The sequence below is a fragment of the Mesoplodon bidens genome (genome assembly GCF_964165515.1).
Source record: "Mesoplodon bidens genome assembly, chromosome: 11".
Lineage (NCBI taxonomy): Eukaryota > Metazoa > Chordata > Mammalia > Artiodactyla > Ziphiidae > Mesoplodon > Mesoplodon bidens.
Window position 1 is genome coordinate 71220188 of NC_138167.1, and position 14475 is coordinate 71234662.

Below are 14475 nucleotides of genomic sequence, written 5' to 3' on the forward strand. Positions count from 1 at the left end.
TTTCCATACATATTGTGAAATTTTTTGTTCTAGTTCTGTGAAAAATGCCAGTGGTAGTTTGATAGGGATTGCATTGAATCTGTAGATTGCTTTGGGTAGTAGAGTCATTTTCACAATGTTGATTCTTCCAATCCAAGAACATGGTATATCTCCAGATATTTGTATCATCTTTAATTTCTTTCATCAGTGTCTTATAATTTTCTGCATACAGGTCTTCTGTCTCTTTAGGTAGGTTTATTCCTAGATATTTTATTCTTTTTGTTGCAGTGGTAAATGGGAGTGTTTTCTTAATTTCACTTTCAGATTTTTCATCATTAGTGTATAGGAATGCCAGAGATTTCTGTGCATTAATTTTGTATCCTGCTACTTTACCAAATTCATTGATTAGCTCTAGTAGTTTTCTGGTAGCATCTTTCGGATTCTCTATGTACACATAATTAAGCTCAAAATGGATTAAAGACCTATATGTAAGGCCAGAAACTATGAAACTCTTAGAGGAAAACATAGGCAGAACACTCTGTGACGTAAATCACAGCAAGATCCTTTTTGACCCACTTCCTAGAGAAATGGAAATAAAACCAAAAATAAACAAATGGGCCCTAATGAAACTTAAAAGCTTTTGCACAGCAAAGGAAACCATAAACAAGACCAAAAGACAACCCTCAGAATGGGAGAAAATATTTGCAAATGAAGCAACTGACAAAGGATTAATCTCCAAAATTTATAAGCAGCTCATGCAGCTCGATATCAAAAAACAAGCAACCCAATCCAAAAATGGACAGAAGACCTAAATAGACATTTCTCCAAAGAAGATATACAGTTTGCCAACAAACACATGAAAGAATGCTCAACATCATTAATCATTAGAGAAATTTAAATCAAAACTACAATGAGATATCATCTCACACCAGTCAGAATGTCCATCATCAAAAGATCTAGAAACAGTAAATGCTGGAGAGGGTGTAGAGAAAAGGGAACACTCTTGCACTGCTGGTAGGAATGTAAATTGATACAGCCACGATGAAGAACAGTATGGAGGTTCCTTAAAAAACTACAAATAGAACTACCATACGACCCAGCAATCCCACTACTGGGCATATACCCTGAGAAAACCATAATTCAAAAAGAGTCATGTACCAAAATGTTCACTACAGCTCTATTTACAATAGCCAGGAGATGGAAGCAACCTAAGCATCCATCATCGGATGAATGGGTAAAGAAGATGTGGTTCATATATACAATGGAATATTACTCAGCCATAAAAGAAACGAAATTGAGGTATTTGTAGTGAGGTGGATGGACCTAGAGTCTGTCATACAGAGTGAAGTAAGTCAGAAAGAGAAGAACAAATACTGTATGCTAACACATATATATGGAATCTAAGGGAAAAAAAAAAGTTCATGAAGAACCTAGGGGTAAGATGGGAGTAAAGACACAGAACTACTAAAGAATGGGCTTGAGGATATGGGGAGGGAGAAGGGTAAGCTGTGACAAAGTGAGAGAGTGGCAAGGACATATATACACTACCAAATGTAAAATAGATGGCTAGTGAGAAGCAGCCACCTAGCACAGGGAGATCAGCTTGGTGCTTTCTGACCACCTAGAGGGTTGGGATAGGGAGGGTGGCAAGGAGGGAGATGCAAGAGGGAAGAGATATGGGAACATATGTATATGTGTAACTGATTCCCTTTGTTATAAAGCAGAAACTAACACAGCATTGTAAAGCAATTATACTCCAATAAAGATGTTAAAAATAAATAAATAAATAAAAATTTTTTAAAAAGAAGAAATAGGCATCATTTCCTGACAAAACCAGCCTCTTTCCCTGCTTTCCCTTGTTTATCAAAGGTCAGAAACCAGCCTCACCCCTGAGATACCACTTTCCTTCACGCCCTGGGTTTTAAGCACTCACCTTTGGGGATGTGTCTTCTGTCAGCCCTTTATCTCCATCCTCATGTCACTGTTCTGGTGAGATTTCCTGAGTAACTTTTCTTTGGACCACCCAGCATCACATGAACCCTAGAATCACTTGCAGCACTTCACAGAAACTCCCCTTGGGGTCCATTCCCCCAAGGAACTGGCCACTTTGGGAAGGTGAATTTCCCCTTGAGAGCATCCACCACCCCCTACTTTACACAGAAACCCTTAAAACCTGGGATTGCTTTTGTTCCTTTATGTAAGTGCATTAGGTGGTATTCTTGAGCACAGTTGGATATTTTTGCTAATTAAATGTCAGAACATGCTGCTTAGAATTATTAACAGCCATTGCAAGGATAATAATCTTTCCATTAACATAAACCTAACTTTCATTCCTATTATTGTTTTAATTACATGAACCATTTCGCGTGCTGAGTGATGAAGAACACTCTAGGATATTGCTTGGCTAGGCGGTGGTGTTTCTATAGGGTACTCTGGGGTGGGTCTGCATGATGCCCTCCAGGTTTCTGCACCTTGCCTCTGAGGATGGACTTCTCCCCGTTGACCCCAAGACTTAACGTCCCTGGTTGGACTGAAGTTTATTGTAGGGTGGAAGTGAGATCAGTAGCAGTGTGGATTGCACCAGGAGAGTGCTCCGAAAGGTTATATGGGTGACCACTCCCACCCATTTTTTTTTTCCTCCTAAAACCAAGGATGTGCAGTCCAATTTGGAGATCCACCAGAGGGGGCTTCACGTTTCCTAGTAGATCCCAGTTTGTGATTTATTAATCTTTTATATAGAAATATAGGAAAAATAGGTGGGTGATTTATTTTCCCTGTCAAAGCTATCTCTATTCCCTACTTTCCCTTTACTGTCAAAGGTACCATAACTCATCATGATCCAAATCCTGAATCATCTGAGCCTGGGTAGTGCTGGCACACATTCACTAGGGGAAAGGAAGTGGGCTTTATGGATACTGGATGCTTTGTAATCCTCCCAGCAATATTGTGATGTGAGTGTCTTTAGCTCCCATTTTGCAGATGAGAAAACTGAGGCTCATGGAGGTTAAATGACTTGCTTGAGGTCACACAGCTTATTGGAAGTGGAACTGGTGCTAAAGCCCAGGCTCTGGGGCTCAACAAGCTGTGCCTCTTCCAGTGTACTGTGCTGACCTGGACCCTAGCAATTACAGATGCCTCTTCTCCTAGTTGAGGAAAATGCCAAAGGTAGCATTTGAACCCAGGCCTGGCTAACTCTGCAGTCATGCACGTGATCAGACATTTTTTGAGAAAAGACTATGTTGTTACCATAATACAAATGACATTGTCCCTGCCTCAAGGAATTCCAGTCCAGAGCAGGAGAGAGACATGGAAAATTAGACACAGCATGATGGCTTGCTGTGCTGGAAGAAGGGAAACAGCTTGCTTTGGGAACCCTCGCCCAGCCTGGGTCAGCGGGGAGGGGCGGCTGGAGGGTGGTACCTTCTAAGTTGGAACTCGGAGGAAGAGCAGGGTTTGGATAGAGGAAGAACGTGTTCCATGCTACTTCTAAGAGAAGGAGCCATTTTTGACAAATGCATCTGCTTCTCACCACACGTTCTTTCCCCCTGTAGATTCCTTAGTTTTCTTTCTGAATACAAACTCATTCAAATGCTTCCTTTACCTCTAATTGAACACTCTAACTTAATTGATTATGTATTAAGTCGGGGACTTGGGGCGACATTCAGGCCTGGGCTCATGTTAAAATTAATTTATTCCTGTAGTCCTACTGTTCTGTAATGCATCTGAGTGCCTTGCGTGTGTGTAAAAAATAAAGTCAGAAGTTGGAGCCATCTAATTAGACGGCTTAACCCAGTGTGCTGGTGTTCGGTCTCCACCAAGCTCTCCTGCTTTGATGGTAACCAAAATGGATGAATAAGTTCATCAAAGGTCTGATGAAATAGCATGGCTCTGCAGCATGGGCCGATGATTGCCAAGCTTCAGTTCAGGCAAATTCTCAGGGGAGAGAGGAAAGTGAGCTGAGTTCCCAAGGCCAAGGCTTAACATGAAAAAGAGTTATATAAAACCCACTGGAGGGAATTACTCGAAGTCCTCAGACCTCAGATCTCAGATCTTAAGATGATGGCCAGCTCCATTACAGCTTTAACAAAATAGATAAGCGTAACAATACCATTGAATGGTCATTTTTAATGACACAAAAATGGAATATGACTGAAAGAAATATATCTACCCAGGAACAATTAGGTACTGGTTGCAAAAAATATATATAGTATGATTCAATTTTTGAAACCTTTATTTCTTGTTTTGTGCCTATTCTTATTTCCTCCAATGAGCCTATATAATTTCTATAATAACAAAAATCTTTTTTAAAAAAATCTGAGCATAGTGTTTGCATGTGATAGTTATTTCATAAACATTACTTTCCTTCTCCCTTGATTCGGATACATTTTCTTTCAAAAGAACTTCATGTGCCATGAAGTTACATGAGCAGATCTTTAAGAAAATATTCATTCATTTACTCAACAGATTTTTATTCGATGCTTTTTATGTACCAGGCACTATTTATAATGGTTATACAAAGAAATTAATGTAGTGATTTTTTTTCCTTTCTCCTGCTCTCGCTCTTCACTGCCCTGTCTAGTCTGAAGTTTCCTGGATCCCCAACAAACATTACTCTGGGATTTACGGTCTGATGAAGCTTGTCCTCACCAAGACTCTTCCCGCCAACCTGGAGAGGGTCATCGTCCTTGACACGGACATCACCTTTGCCACCGATATTGCAGAGCTCTGGGCTGTGTTCCACAAGTTCAAAGGTAATGGTAGCTCATTTTTTTTCTGGTATCTTTGAAGGTGTCAGCATGTCAAGAACAGTGATTTTTTTTTTCCCAATGTGAGGTCAACTCTTAACAAGGTCATTCAAATGAAACAGACAAGGAATTATAAATAGAATTGAGCATCAGTTTTAGTACTGCCATTTGAAACATGTTAAACTGGAATTTGCTTTTGTTTTTTTAATAATTGAAGAGGTAAGATCTGTGTTCATAGGAAGAACCCAACTGAGGGTTGCTGAATTGCTTGGCAAGAGACAAATATCGAATGTGTGTATTTTGTATGCGGATAATTGAGTTGACTTCCTGGTGTGGAGACATGCATTTGTCAGTTTTCTCTTTTTATCAAATGATACTTTGATTGCCGAGAAAGCCTGTGAGGTGGTGATGGGTATTGATTATAGAGTGTTTGCAAATGTCCTTATGGCTTCCATTAATGTTATGGTTTATCATTTTAAAGAAGTATATAAGTTTGGCTTTTTAAGATGTTCCTTCTAATCTAGTTAGTTTCTGTAGCTCTTGTCACTGCCCCAGGGTATGTGCGAGTATAAGGTGGGAAATTGTGAGCCCGATGGGTGTACATAACTCTGGTGTGGATGCATGAGAGAAGTGGCAAGTTAGCACAAACCTTGGACTGTTATTTAATACCCCTCTTCCAGGGGTCTTCCTTAAAACTGCATAATTTTTTAATTTTATATTCTCAGTATTAGACAAATACAATGAGAGATAAATATGGCAGTGAGATTTTTGTTCTTCCGGCTTCTGTACTCTGGCTTCTGTGTTTAAAATTCCTCCTGCCTCTTTTCTATAGCTCCTTATCCTATGAAAGTGAAATACTGCTTAGTGATTTTAAATCACAGCATTTTCATGAATCAGAGGATATTCCAGTTGGTATCTGTTTTCGTTCACGGACAGAAGAGTAAATTCCTCACCCACTCCAGTCTCTGCCTGCTTCCTTCTGGGGGCCTCCCAGCTCTGGGGTAATTGACAAAGTCCTCAGCACACCATGGGGGGAAACACTCTCACCCTTGGACTCTTTTCCTTGCCAGGATCAAAACTTTCCTTACTCGTGTCGATAATGACACTAGTAAAGACATCATTTAGCAAAGCTGTTGAAATGGAGTGTGTCTCAGCTTTCTGATCTCTTCTTCATAGACTGTTTGGATCTGTCTTTTTATTTCACAAATAAAGGAACAGAAGCTTGGTAGGATGCAAGGTTCTACCCGGAGCTGAGACCAGAATGCCTGTGTGTGTTGGCTTCCCTGTGCATCTCTTTTCAAGACCCCCTCTCAGGTCTGCTTGTTTTTTCTGATTACACTCAACTCACTGGGGACAGTTTTTCTATAGTTACGTGGTTGAGTTGGCGAAAAAGTTCTTTCGGGTTTTTCCATAAGATGTTATGGAAAAACCCAAACAAACTTTTTGGCCAACCCCAATATTTTATTCCTATTTTCATGCTGATGTTCAGTGTTCAGTGATGTATTTATTCAACAGGCACTTATTGCATCCCCACTGGGTGTCACTGGCTATAAGGAGTGGGCTCTGGCTATAAGATGAGCAGTGGGGCTTCCCTGGTGGCGCAGTGGTTGAGACTCCACCTGCCAATGCAGGGGACGCGGGTTCGTGCCCCGGTCCGGGAGGATCCCACACACCGCGGAGCGGCTGGGCCCATGAGCCATGGCCGCTGGGCCTGCGCGTCCGGAGCCTGTGCTCCGCAACGGGAGAGGCCACAGCAGTGAGAGGCCCGTGTACCACTAAAAAAATAAATAAATAAAAGATGAGCAGTGAAGGGGAGTGAGAGTTAACACCTCTCCTGAAGGGGCTAAAACTGTCAGTATCACAGCAGAGGTGATGATGGTGTCTGTCTTGCCGGATAAGAGTAGAGGTTGTGGGCGGTGGATGCCCACATCCGCCTTTGGAATAAAGGGCTTATTCCTCCAGCTGCTGGGAGCATTGCCTGCAGATGGGCTCCGCTCTCAGCCCCCTTTCGGGATGATCTTAGGTGAAGAGAGTCACCTTGCCTGGGGCCATGCCCCCTTCCTGGGGCGCCCCACATCATGGACTGACAGATGCATGTGGAATCTTGCAGGATCCACTGTAGCCTTCCCTGGAGTCTGCCTGGCAGCTCCATTTCTCCCTCTGCCCAGTCCTGATGCTGTTCCTTCCCTTTCATAGGTACTGTTCCAAGAGCTCTCCCTGAGTTAACCTCCTGCGTGCTCACTCCCATCCTGGAGTCTGCTTCCCAAGAAACTCAATCTGAAAGATTCATTCAGAACTGCAAGTCTCCCCTGGATAAGTGTAACTCAACAAAATCCCTGGAACAGTTGGCCACTAATTGTAGCCTTGTAACTAGGAAATCACATTTATTCTGTTCCGGCCAGGACCTGCCACAGAGCTGGTGGGGTCCTGTCGCCAATCATAACAACAGTAATAATGCTGGTGTTAAGTCGTACCCGTCCCATATCATCTGTGGAAGGGAAAGCTCCCAAGGCTCCTGTTGCTCCCAGAGCTGGCCCAGGGATTTGGACTTGGAGGGCTCTGAGACTCAAGGCAGTTTCTGGGGTAGAGCAGAATATATGGGTCAGGGTCAGAGCAGGGGAAATTTGAATGTGTGGAGTTGATTTAATAGGCTTCATTTATTTGTTCATTCTCTCACTGGTTCATTTCTAGCATTAGTTAGGCCTCCACTGGAATATATTAGATGCTGTTGTTAGAACAGGACACCTGCCTTCAAGGAGCTCACAAACAAGGCATACTGTGTTCCATTTTTATCTATCACCATCAAAGGAGTATAAAACATCTGAGGTTTTCCCATGCCCACCCTAACTTTTCTGGGAAAATATGGAAGTGAAAAGAAAATAAGTAAGCTCTTATCTTTTTCATATGATACTCTTTTGTACAGGGTTTGTTTTTTTGTGTGTGTATGTGTGATTCTTTCTTTCTAAACTGGAATGATTAGAAGCCAGGTCATGGTACAGGAAGAAAGTCCCTTAGGACAGACCCATAAATGTAGAATGCACTGATCCAAGAGGGAGAGTTCCCCTCTCATAAAGGCAATCGCAGTTGACATCTTCACTGTAAACATTCTGAGTGATGTTGATGCAATTTGGCCTTGGTGGTTTTTCTCTGGTTTGGAACAGCTAGTTACCTGGGGCTGCAGTGGCTCTTGTGTTCAGTCCCATATAGGCTTGACTCCTTGAGGATGCTGTGAAATTGCCCTTACCTAAAGTCATTACGTGGAGAACCTAGTAAGAAGCTTTTTAGTGAGGACTTAGACCATCCTCAGCCTCTGCCGTGGGCAGCTTGGTGTGCCTCTTGGGGATGTGCACGTGCTCCCTGAGCCCTGACTTCACCTAAGTTGCAGATGCTCCCCCCTCAGCATCTGCACCCTGATCAAGCCTGCTCCAACTGCTGGAGGATTTTCAGAGCCTCTCATTCTTAATAGGAAGAATCAGACATGCCACTGATCGCTAGAATTAGGAGTCACGTTTACTGAGCTCCTACTAGCTGCCAAATAGTTTGCTGTTGGGAGTGTTGCAAGAATAAGTCAAGTTCAGTCCCTATTCATTTGAGTGTATATGTGAATGGGGGAGAGAGACGATAAACCAAAAAAATAAAATAAAATATATAGTGTATTAGGTGGTGAATAGTGCTTAGGTGGAAATTAGAGAAAGGAGATAAGAGATGCCTCTGTGTGTGAGTGTGTGTGTGTGTGTGTGTGTGTGTGTGCGTGCATGTGTTATTTTAATATTCAAATAGGGTCATAATGGAAGGTCTTACATGAAAAGTGACATTTAAGCCAAAATCTGAAGTTGAGATGACAGGCATGCCAGCTGTCTAGAGGAAGGGTAGGAATAGTGTCCTAGCCAGAAGGAACAGCAAGTGTGAAGTTTCACGAGTGATTTGGCCTGACTTATTTGAGGACTCAGATGGAGTTCAGAACAGAGCAGAGTGAGCCCAGGAGGGGGGCGAGGGCTGGTGAGGTCAGATCATGGGGACCTTTGTAGGGCAGTGGGAGGATTTTGTCTTTCCCTTCAGAGATATGGGAAGCTGATGTCTGGCTTTGAGCAGAGGAGTGATGTGATCTGATTTACATTTTTAATGGATCATCCTGGCCATGGAAACTATTTCTGAGATGGTTGCCGTCATCCAGGTGAGCCATGTTGTGGACTCAGACCTGGATGCGGCAGTAGGGGTGAAAGACATCATCATATTAGGTACATTTTGAAGGTCAGATAATCAGGATATCCTATTGATTGGATGTGGGGAGCAGAGACATAGGAGTGGAGGATGCCCCAAGGTAGCTGGAAGGGTGAGGTGGCATCTGTGAGATGGAAAAGGCCGCAAGAAGAACAGGTTATGGGGGATGATCAGGAGTTTGGTTTGGGGCATTTTTAAATTTGAAATATACCTAACTGGACATCCACGTGAAGATGGGAAGGAGGCAGGCAGATAAAATGAATATTTGTAAAGCAAAGGGAAAGTAACTGTTGTTTCCTAAGTACTTCTTCTGTTCCAGGCACTGAGCTAGAAGCTTTGCACATTTGAAAGTCAAAATAAATTGGGTCCAAGAGAGGTTAAATAACTTCCCCTGATCAAAGAGCTATTGCACAGCATGGCTGAACCCAAACTGTTTGGCTCTGGAGTCTGTGCTCTCTCTGCTACCTGCTGCGTCCCCTCCAGGCTTCCTGACGGCATGAAGGAGGGCATGCCCATCACCTGGGAGGCAGGGTCTGCATCTTAGTTAAGGTGTGGCTGCCGATCATGAGTCAGCTTGACCCCTGGGTGCCATAGTTTTCCATAAAAATTTGGAAATAATACCTGATTCTAGAAATCTGCGGAAGCTGTTGTAAAGGCACAAATAATAAATGTGCAGGCTTAATTTGAAGCTTTTGGAAGAAAGCCGTGCAGAATTGTCAGGATAGTATTTGTATTCATAAGGACAAATGCTTTCCCTTTAAGAAGACCCTATTGCCATAGTGTCAAGTTCCGACCTCAAAACAGGTATGGTGAGTGGAGCAGTGCCTTGCCTCAGAGGCCATCCAAGAGGCCAAAGGCTTACTTGCTGCAAAGTGGGCTTCTGCAGCTGAACCTGGGGCCCCAATCTGACATTTGCCAAGGGCATTTTCCGGGCTTGTTCAGCACTTCAGGTCAGTCAGTGCAAAAAGGTGGAAGTGTGTGCTCAGCTTCCCGAGTCATCCTTTTCCGCTTTGTGAGTAGAGCCTGGGTACAGAATGTCACCACCCTTTGCCTGATTTCATCAAACAAGCGTTCTGACAGGTCTCCTATCCTCTAGCTTTCTCCTGGCTTCAGTCCGTCTTCTCCAGGATGACCCAGCCGTGCGGCTGACAGGGTCTCGGTGCTCCGGTCAGGTGTCAGGCCTGAGCCACTGAGGTGGGAGAGCTGAGTTCAGGACACTGGTCCACCAGAGACCTTCCAGCCCCTTGTAATATCAATCGGCGAGAGCCCTCCCAGAGATCTCCGTCTCAACGCTAAGACCCAGCTCCACTCAACGACCAACAAGCTACAGTGCTGGACACCCCATGCCAAAGAACTAGCAAGACAGGAACACAACCCCACCCATTAGCAGAGAGGCTGCCTAAAATCATAATAAGTTCACAGACACCCCAAAACACACCACCGGACGCAGGCCTGGCCACCAGAAAGACAAGATCCAGCCTCATCCATCAGAACACAGGCACCAGTCCCCTCCACCAGGAAACCTACACAACCCACTAAACCAGCCTTACCCACTGGAGGCAGACACCAAAAACAATGGGAACAGTGAACCTGCAGCCTGCAAAAAGGAGACCCCAAACACAGTAAGTTAAGCAAAATGAGAAGACAGAGAAATACACAGCAGATGAAGGAGCAAGAAAAAACCCACCAGACCAAACAAATGAAGAGGAAGTAGTCAGTATACCTAAAAAAGAATTCAGACTAATGATAGTAAAGATGATCCAAAATCTTGGAAATACAGTGGAGAAAATACAAGAAACATTTAACAAGGACCTAGAAGAACTAAAGAGCAAATAAACAATGATGAAAAATGTAATAAATGAAATGAAAAATTATCTAGAAGGAATCAGTAGCAGAATAACTGAGGCAGAAGGAAAGGTAAGTGACCTGGAAGATAAAATAGTGGAAATAACTACTACAGAGCAGAATAAAGAAAAAAGAATGAAAGGAATTGAGGACAGTCTCAGACACCTCTGGGACAATATTAAATTCACCAACATTCGAATTGGTCCCAGAAGGAGAGGAGAAAAAGAAAGGGACTGAGAAAATATTTGAAGAGATGATAGTTGAAAACTTCCCTAATATGGGAAAGGAAAGAGTGAAGTCCAGGAAGCTCAGAGAGTCCCATACAGGATGAATCCAAGGAGAAACATGCCAAGACACATATTAATCAAACTGTCAAAAATTAAATACAAAAGATATTAAAAGCAGCAAGGGAAAAGCATACAGTAACATACAAGGGAATCCCCATAAAGTTAGTAGCTGATCGTTCAGCAGAAACTCTGCAAGCCAGAGGGAGTGGAAGGACATATTTAAAGTGATGAAAGGGAAAAACCTACAACCAAGATTACTCTACCCAGCAAGGATCTCATTCAGATTCAACAGAGAAATTAAAACCTTTACAGACAAGCAAAAGCTAAGAGAATTCAGCACCACCAAACCAGCTTTATAACAAATGCTACAGGAACTTCTCTAAGCAGGAAACACAAGAGAAGGAAAAGACCTACAATAACAAACCCAAAACAATTAAGAAAATGGTAATAGGAGCAAACATATTGATAATTACCTTAAATGTAAATGGATTAAGTGCTCCAACCAAAAGACATAGATTGGCTGAATGGATACAAAAACAAGACATGTATATATGCTGTCTATAAGACACCCACTTCACACCTAGGGATGCATACAGACTGCAAGTGAGGGGATGGAAAAAGTTATTCCATGCAAATAGAAATCAGAAGAAAGCTGGAGTAGCAATTCTCATATCAAACAAAATAGACTTGAAAATAGACTATTACAAGAGACAAAGAAGGACACTACATAATGATCAAGGGATCAATCCAAGAAGAAGATATAACAATTGTAAATATTTATGCACCCACCATAGGAGCACCTCAATACTTAAGGCAAAGGCTAACAGCCATAAACGGGGAAATCGACAGTAACCCAGTCATAGTAGGGGACTTTAACACCCCACTTTCACCAATGGACACATCATCCAAAATGAAAATAAATAAGGAAACACAAGCTTTAAGTGACACATTAAACAAGATGGGCTTAATTGATATTTATAGGACATTCCATCCAAAACCAAAAGAATACACTTTCTTCTCAGGTGCCCATGGAACATTCTTCAGGATATATCATATCTTGGGTCACAAATCAAGCCTTGGTAAATTTAAGAAAATTGAAATCGCATCAAGTATTTTTTCTGACCACAACGCTATGAGACAAGATATCAATTACAGGAAAGAATCTGTAAAAAATACAAACACGTGGAGGCTAAACAATACACTACTGAATAACCAAGAGATCACTGAAGAAATCAAAGAGGAAATCAGAAAATATCTAGAAACAAATGGCAATGAAAACACGATGACCCAAAACCTATGGGATTCAGCAAAAGCAGTTCTAAGAGGGAAGTTTATAGCAATACAATCTTACCTCAAGAAGCAAGAAACATCTCAAACAACCTAACCTTACCCCTAAAGCAATTAGAGAAGGAAGAACCAAAAAGACCCCAAAGTTAGCAGAAGGAAAGAAATCATAAAGATCAGAGCAGAAATAAATGAAAAGGAAACAATGGCAAAGATCAGTAAAACTAAAAGCTGGTTCTTTGAGAAGATAAACAAAATTGATAAACCATTAGCCAGACTCATCAAGAAAAAAAGGGAAAAGACTCAAATCAAGAGAATTAGAAATGAAAAAGGAGAAGTAACAAGTGACACTACAGAAATACAAAGGATCATGAGAGATTACTACAAACAACTATATGCCAATAAAATGGACAACGTGGAAGAAATGCAGGAATTCTTAGAAAAGCACAACCTTCTGAGACTGAACCAGGAAGAAATAGAAAATATAAACAGACCAATCACAAGCACTGAAATTGAGACTGTAATTAAAAATCTTCCAACAAACAAAAGCGCAGGACCAGATGGCTTCACAGGCGAATTCTATCAAACATTTAGAGAATACCTAACACCTATCCTTCTCAAACTCTTCCAAAATATAGCAGAGGGAGGAACACTCCCAAACTCATTCTACAAGGCCACCATCACCCTGATACCAAAACCAGACAAAGATACTACAAAAAAAGAAAACTACAGGCCAATATCACTGATGAACATAGGTGCAAAAATCCTCAACAAAATACTAGCAAACAGAATCCAACAGCACATTAAAAAGAATCATACACCATGATCAAGTGGGGTTTTTTCCAGGAAGACAAGGATTCTTCAGTATACGCAAATCAATCAATGTGATACACCATATTAACAAACTGAAGGAGGGAAACCATATGATCATCTTGTTGCAGAGAAAGCTTTCGACAAAATTCAACACCCATTTATGTTAAAATCCCTCTGGAAAGTAGGCAAAGAGGGAACTAACCTCAACATAATAAAGGCCGTATATGACAAACCCACAGCCAACATCATTCTCAATGATGAAAAACTGAAACCATTTCCACTAAAATCAGGAACAAGACGAGGTTGCCCACTCACACTACTGTTATTCAGCATAGTTTTGGAAGTTTTATCCACAGCAATCAGAGAAGGAAAAGAAATAAAAGGAATCCAAATCGGAAAAGAAGAAGTAAAACTGTCACTGTTTCCAGATGACATGATACTATACATAGAGAATCCTAAAGATGCTACCAGAAAACTACTAAAGCTAATCAATGGATTTGCTAGAGTAGCAGGATACAGAATTAATGCACAGAAATCTCTTGCATTCCTATACACTAATGATGAAAAATCTGAAAGAGAAATTAAGGAAACACTCCCGTTTACAATTGCAACAAAAAGAATAAAATATCTAGGAGTAAATGTACCTAAAGAGACAAAAGACCTGTATGCAGAAAACTGTAAGACACTGATGAAAGATATTAAACATGATACAAACAAATGGAGAGATATACCATGTTCCTGGATTGGAAGAATCAACATTGTGCAAATGACTCTACTACCCAAAGCAATCTACAGATTCAATGCATTCCCTATCAAACCATCAATGGCATTTTTCACAGAACTAGAACAAAGAACTTCACAATTTATATGGAAGCACAAAAGACCCCGAATAGCCAAAGCAATCTTGAGAAAGGAAAAGAAAGCTTGAAGAATCAGGCTCCCTGTCTTCAGACTATACTACAAAGTTGCAGTAATCAAGACAGTATGGCACTGGCACAAAGACAGAAATAGAGATCAATGGAACAGGATAGAAAGCCCAGAGGTAAACCCACACACAGATGTTCACCTTATCATTGATAAAGGAGCCAAGAATATACAGTGGAGAAAAGACAGCCTCTTCAATAAGTGGTGCTGGGAAAACTGGACAGCTACATGTAAAAGAATGAAATTAGAACACTCCCTAACACCATACACAAAAGTAAACTCAAAATGGATTAAAGACCTAAATGGGAGGCCAGACACTATAAAACTCTTAGAGGAAAACATAGGCAGAACACTCTATGACATAAATCACAGCAAGA

At 41.6% G+C, this 14475-nt stretch overlaps 1 protein-coding gene across 2 annotated transcripts in view; it reads left to right on the top strand.

The window, feature by feature from the left end:
* Positions 1-14475, top strand: part of LARGE1 (LARGE xylosyl- and glucuronyltransferase 1) — a 594073-nt gene that overhangs the window by 360409 nt on the left and 219189 nt on the right. For both annotated transcript variants that reach the window (XM_081247956.1, XM_081247955.1), the window contains exon 6: positions 4559-4730. In XM_081247956.1, coding sequence (XP_081104082.1) covers positions 4559-4730 — 172 coding nt within the window. The remainder of the gene's footprint in view (positions 1-4558; positions 4731-14475) is intronic.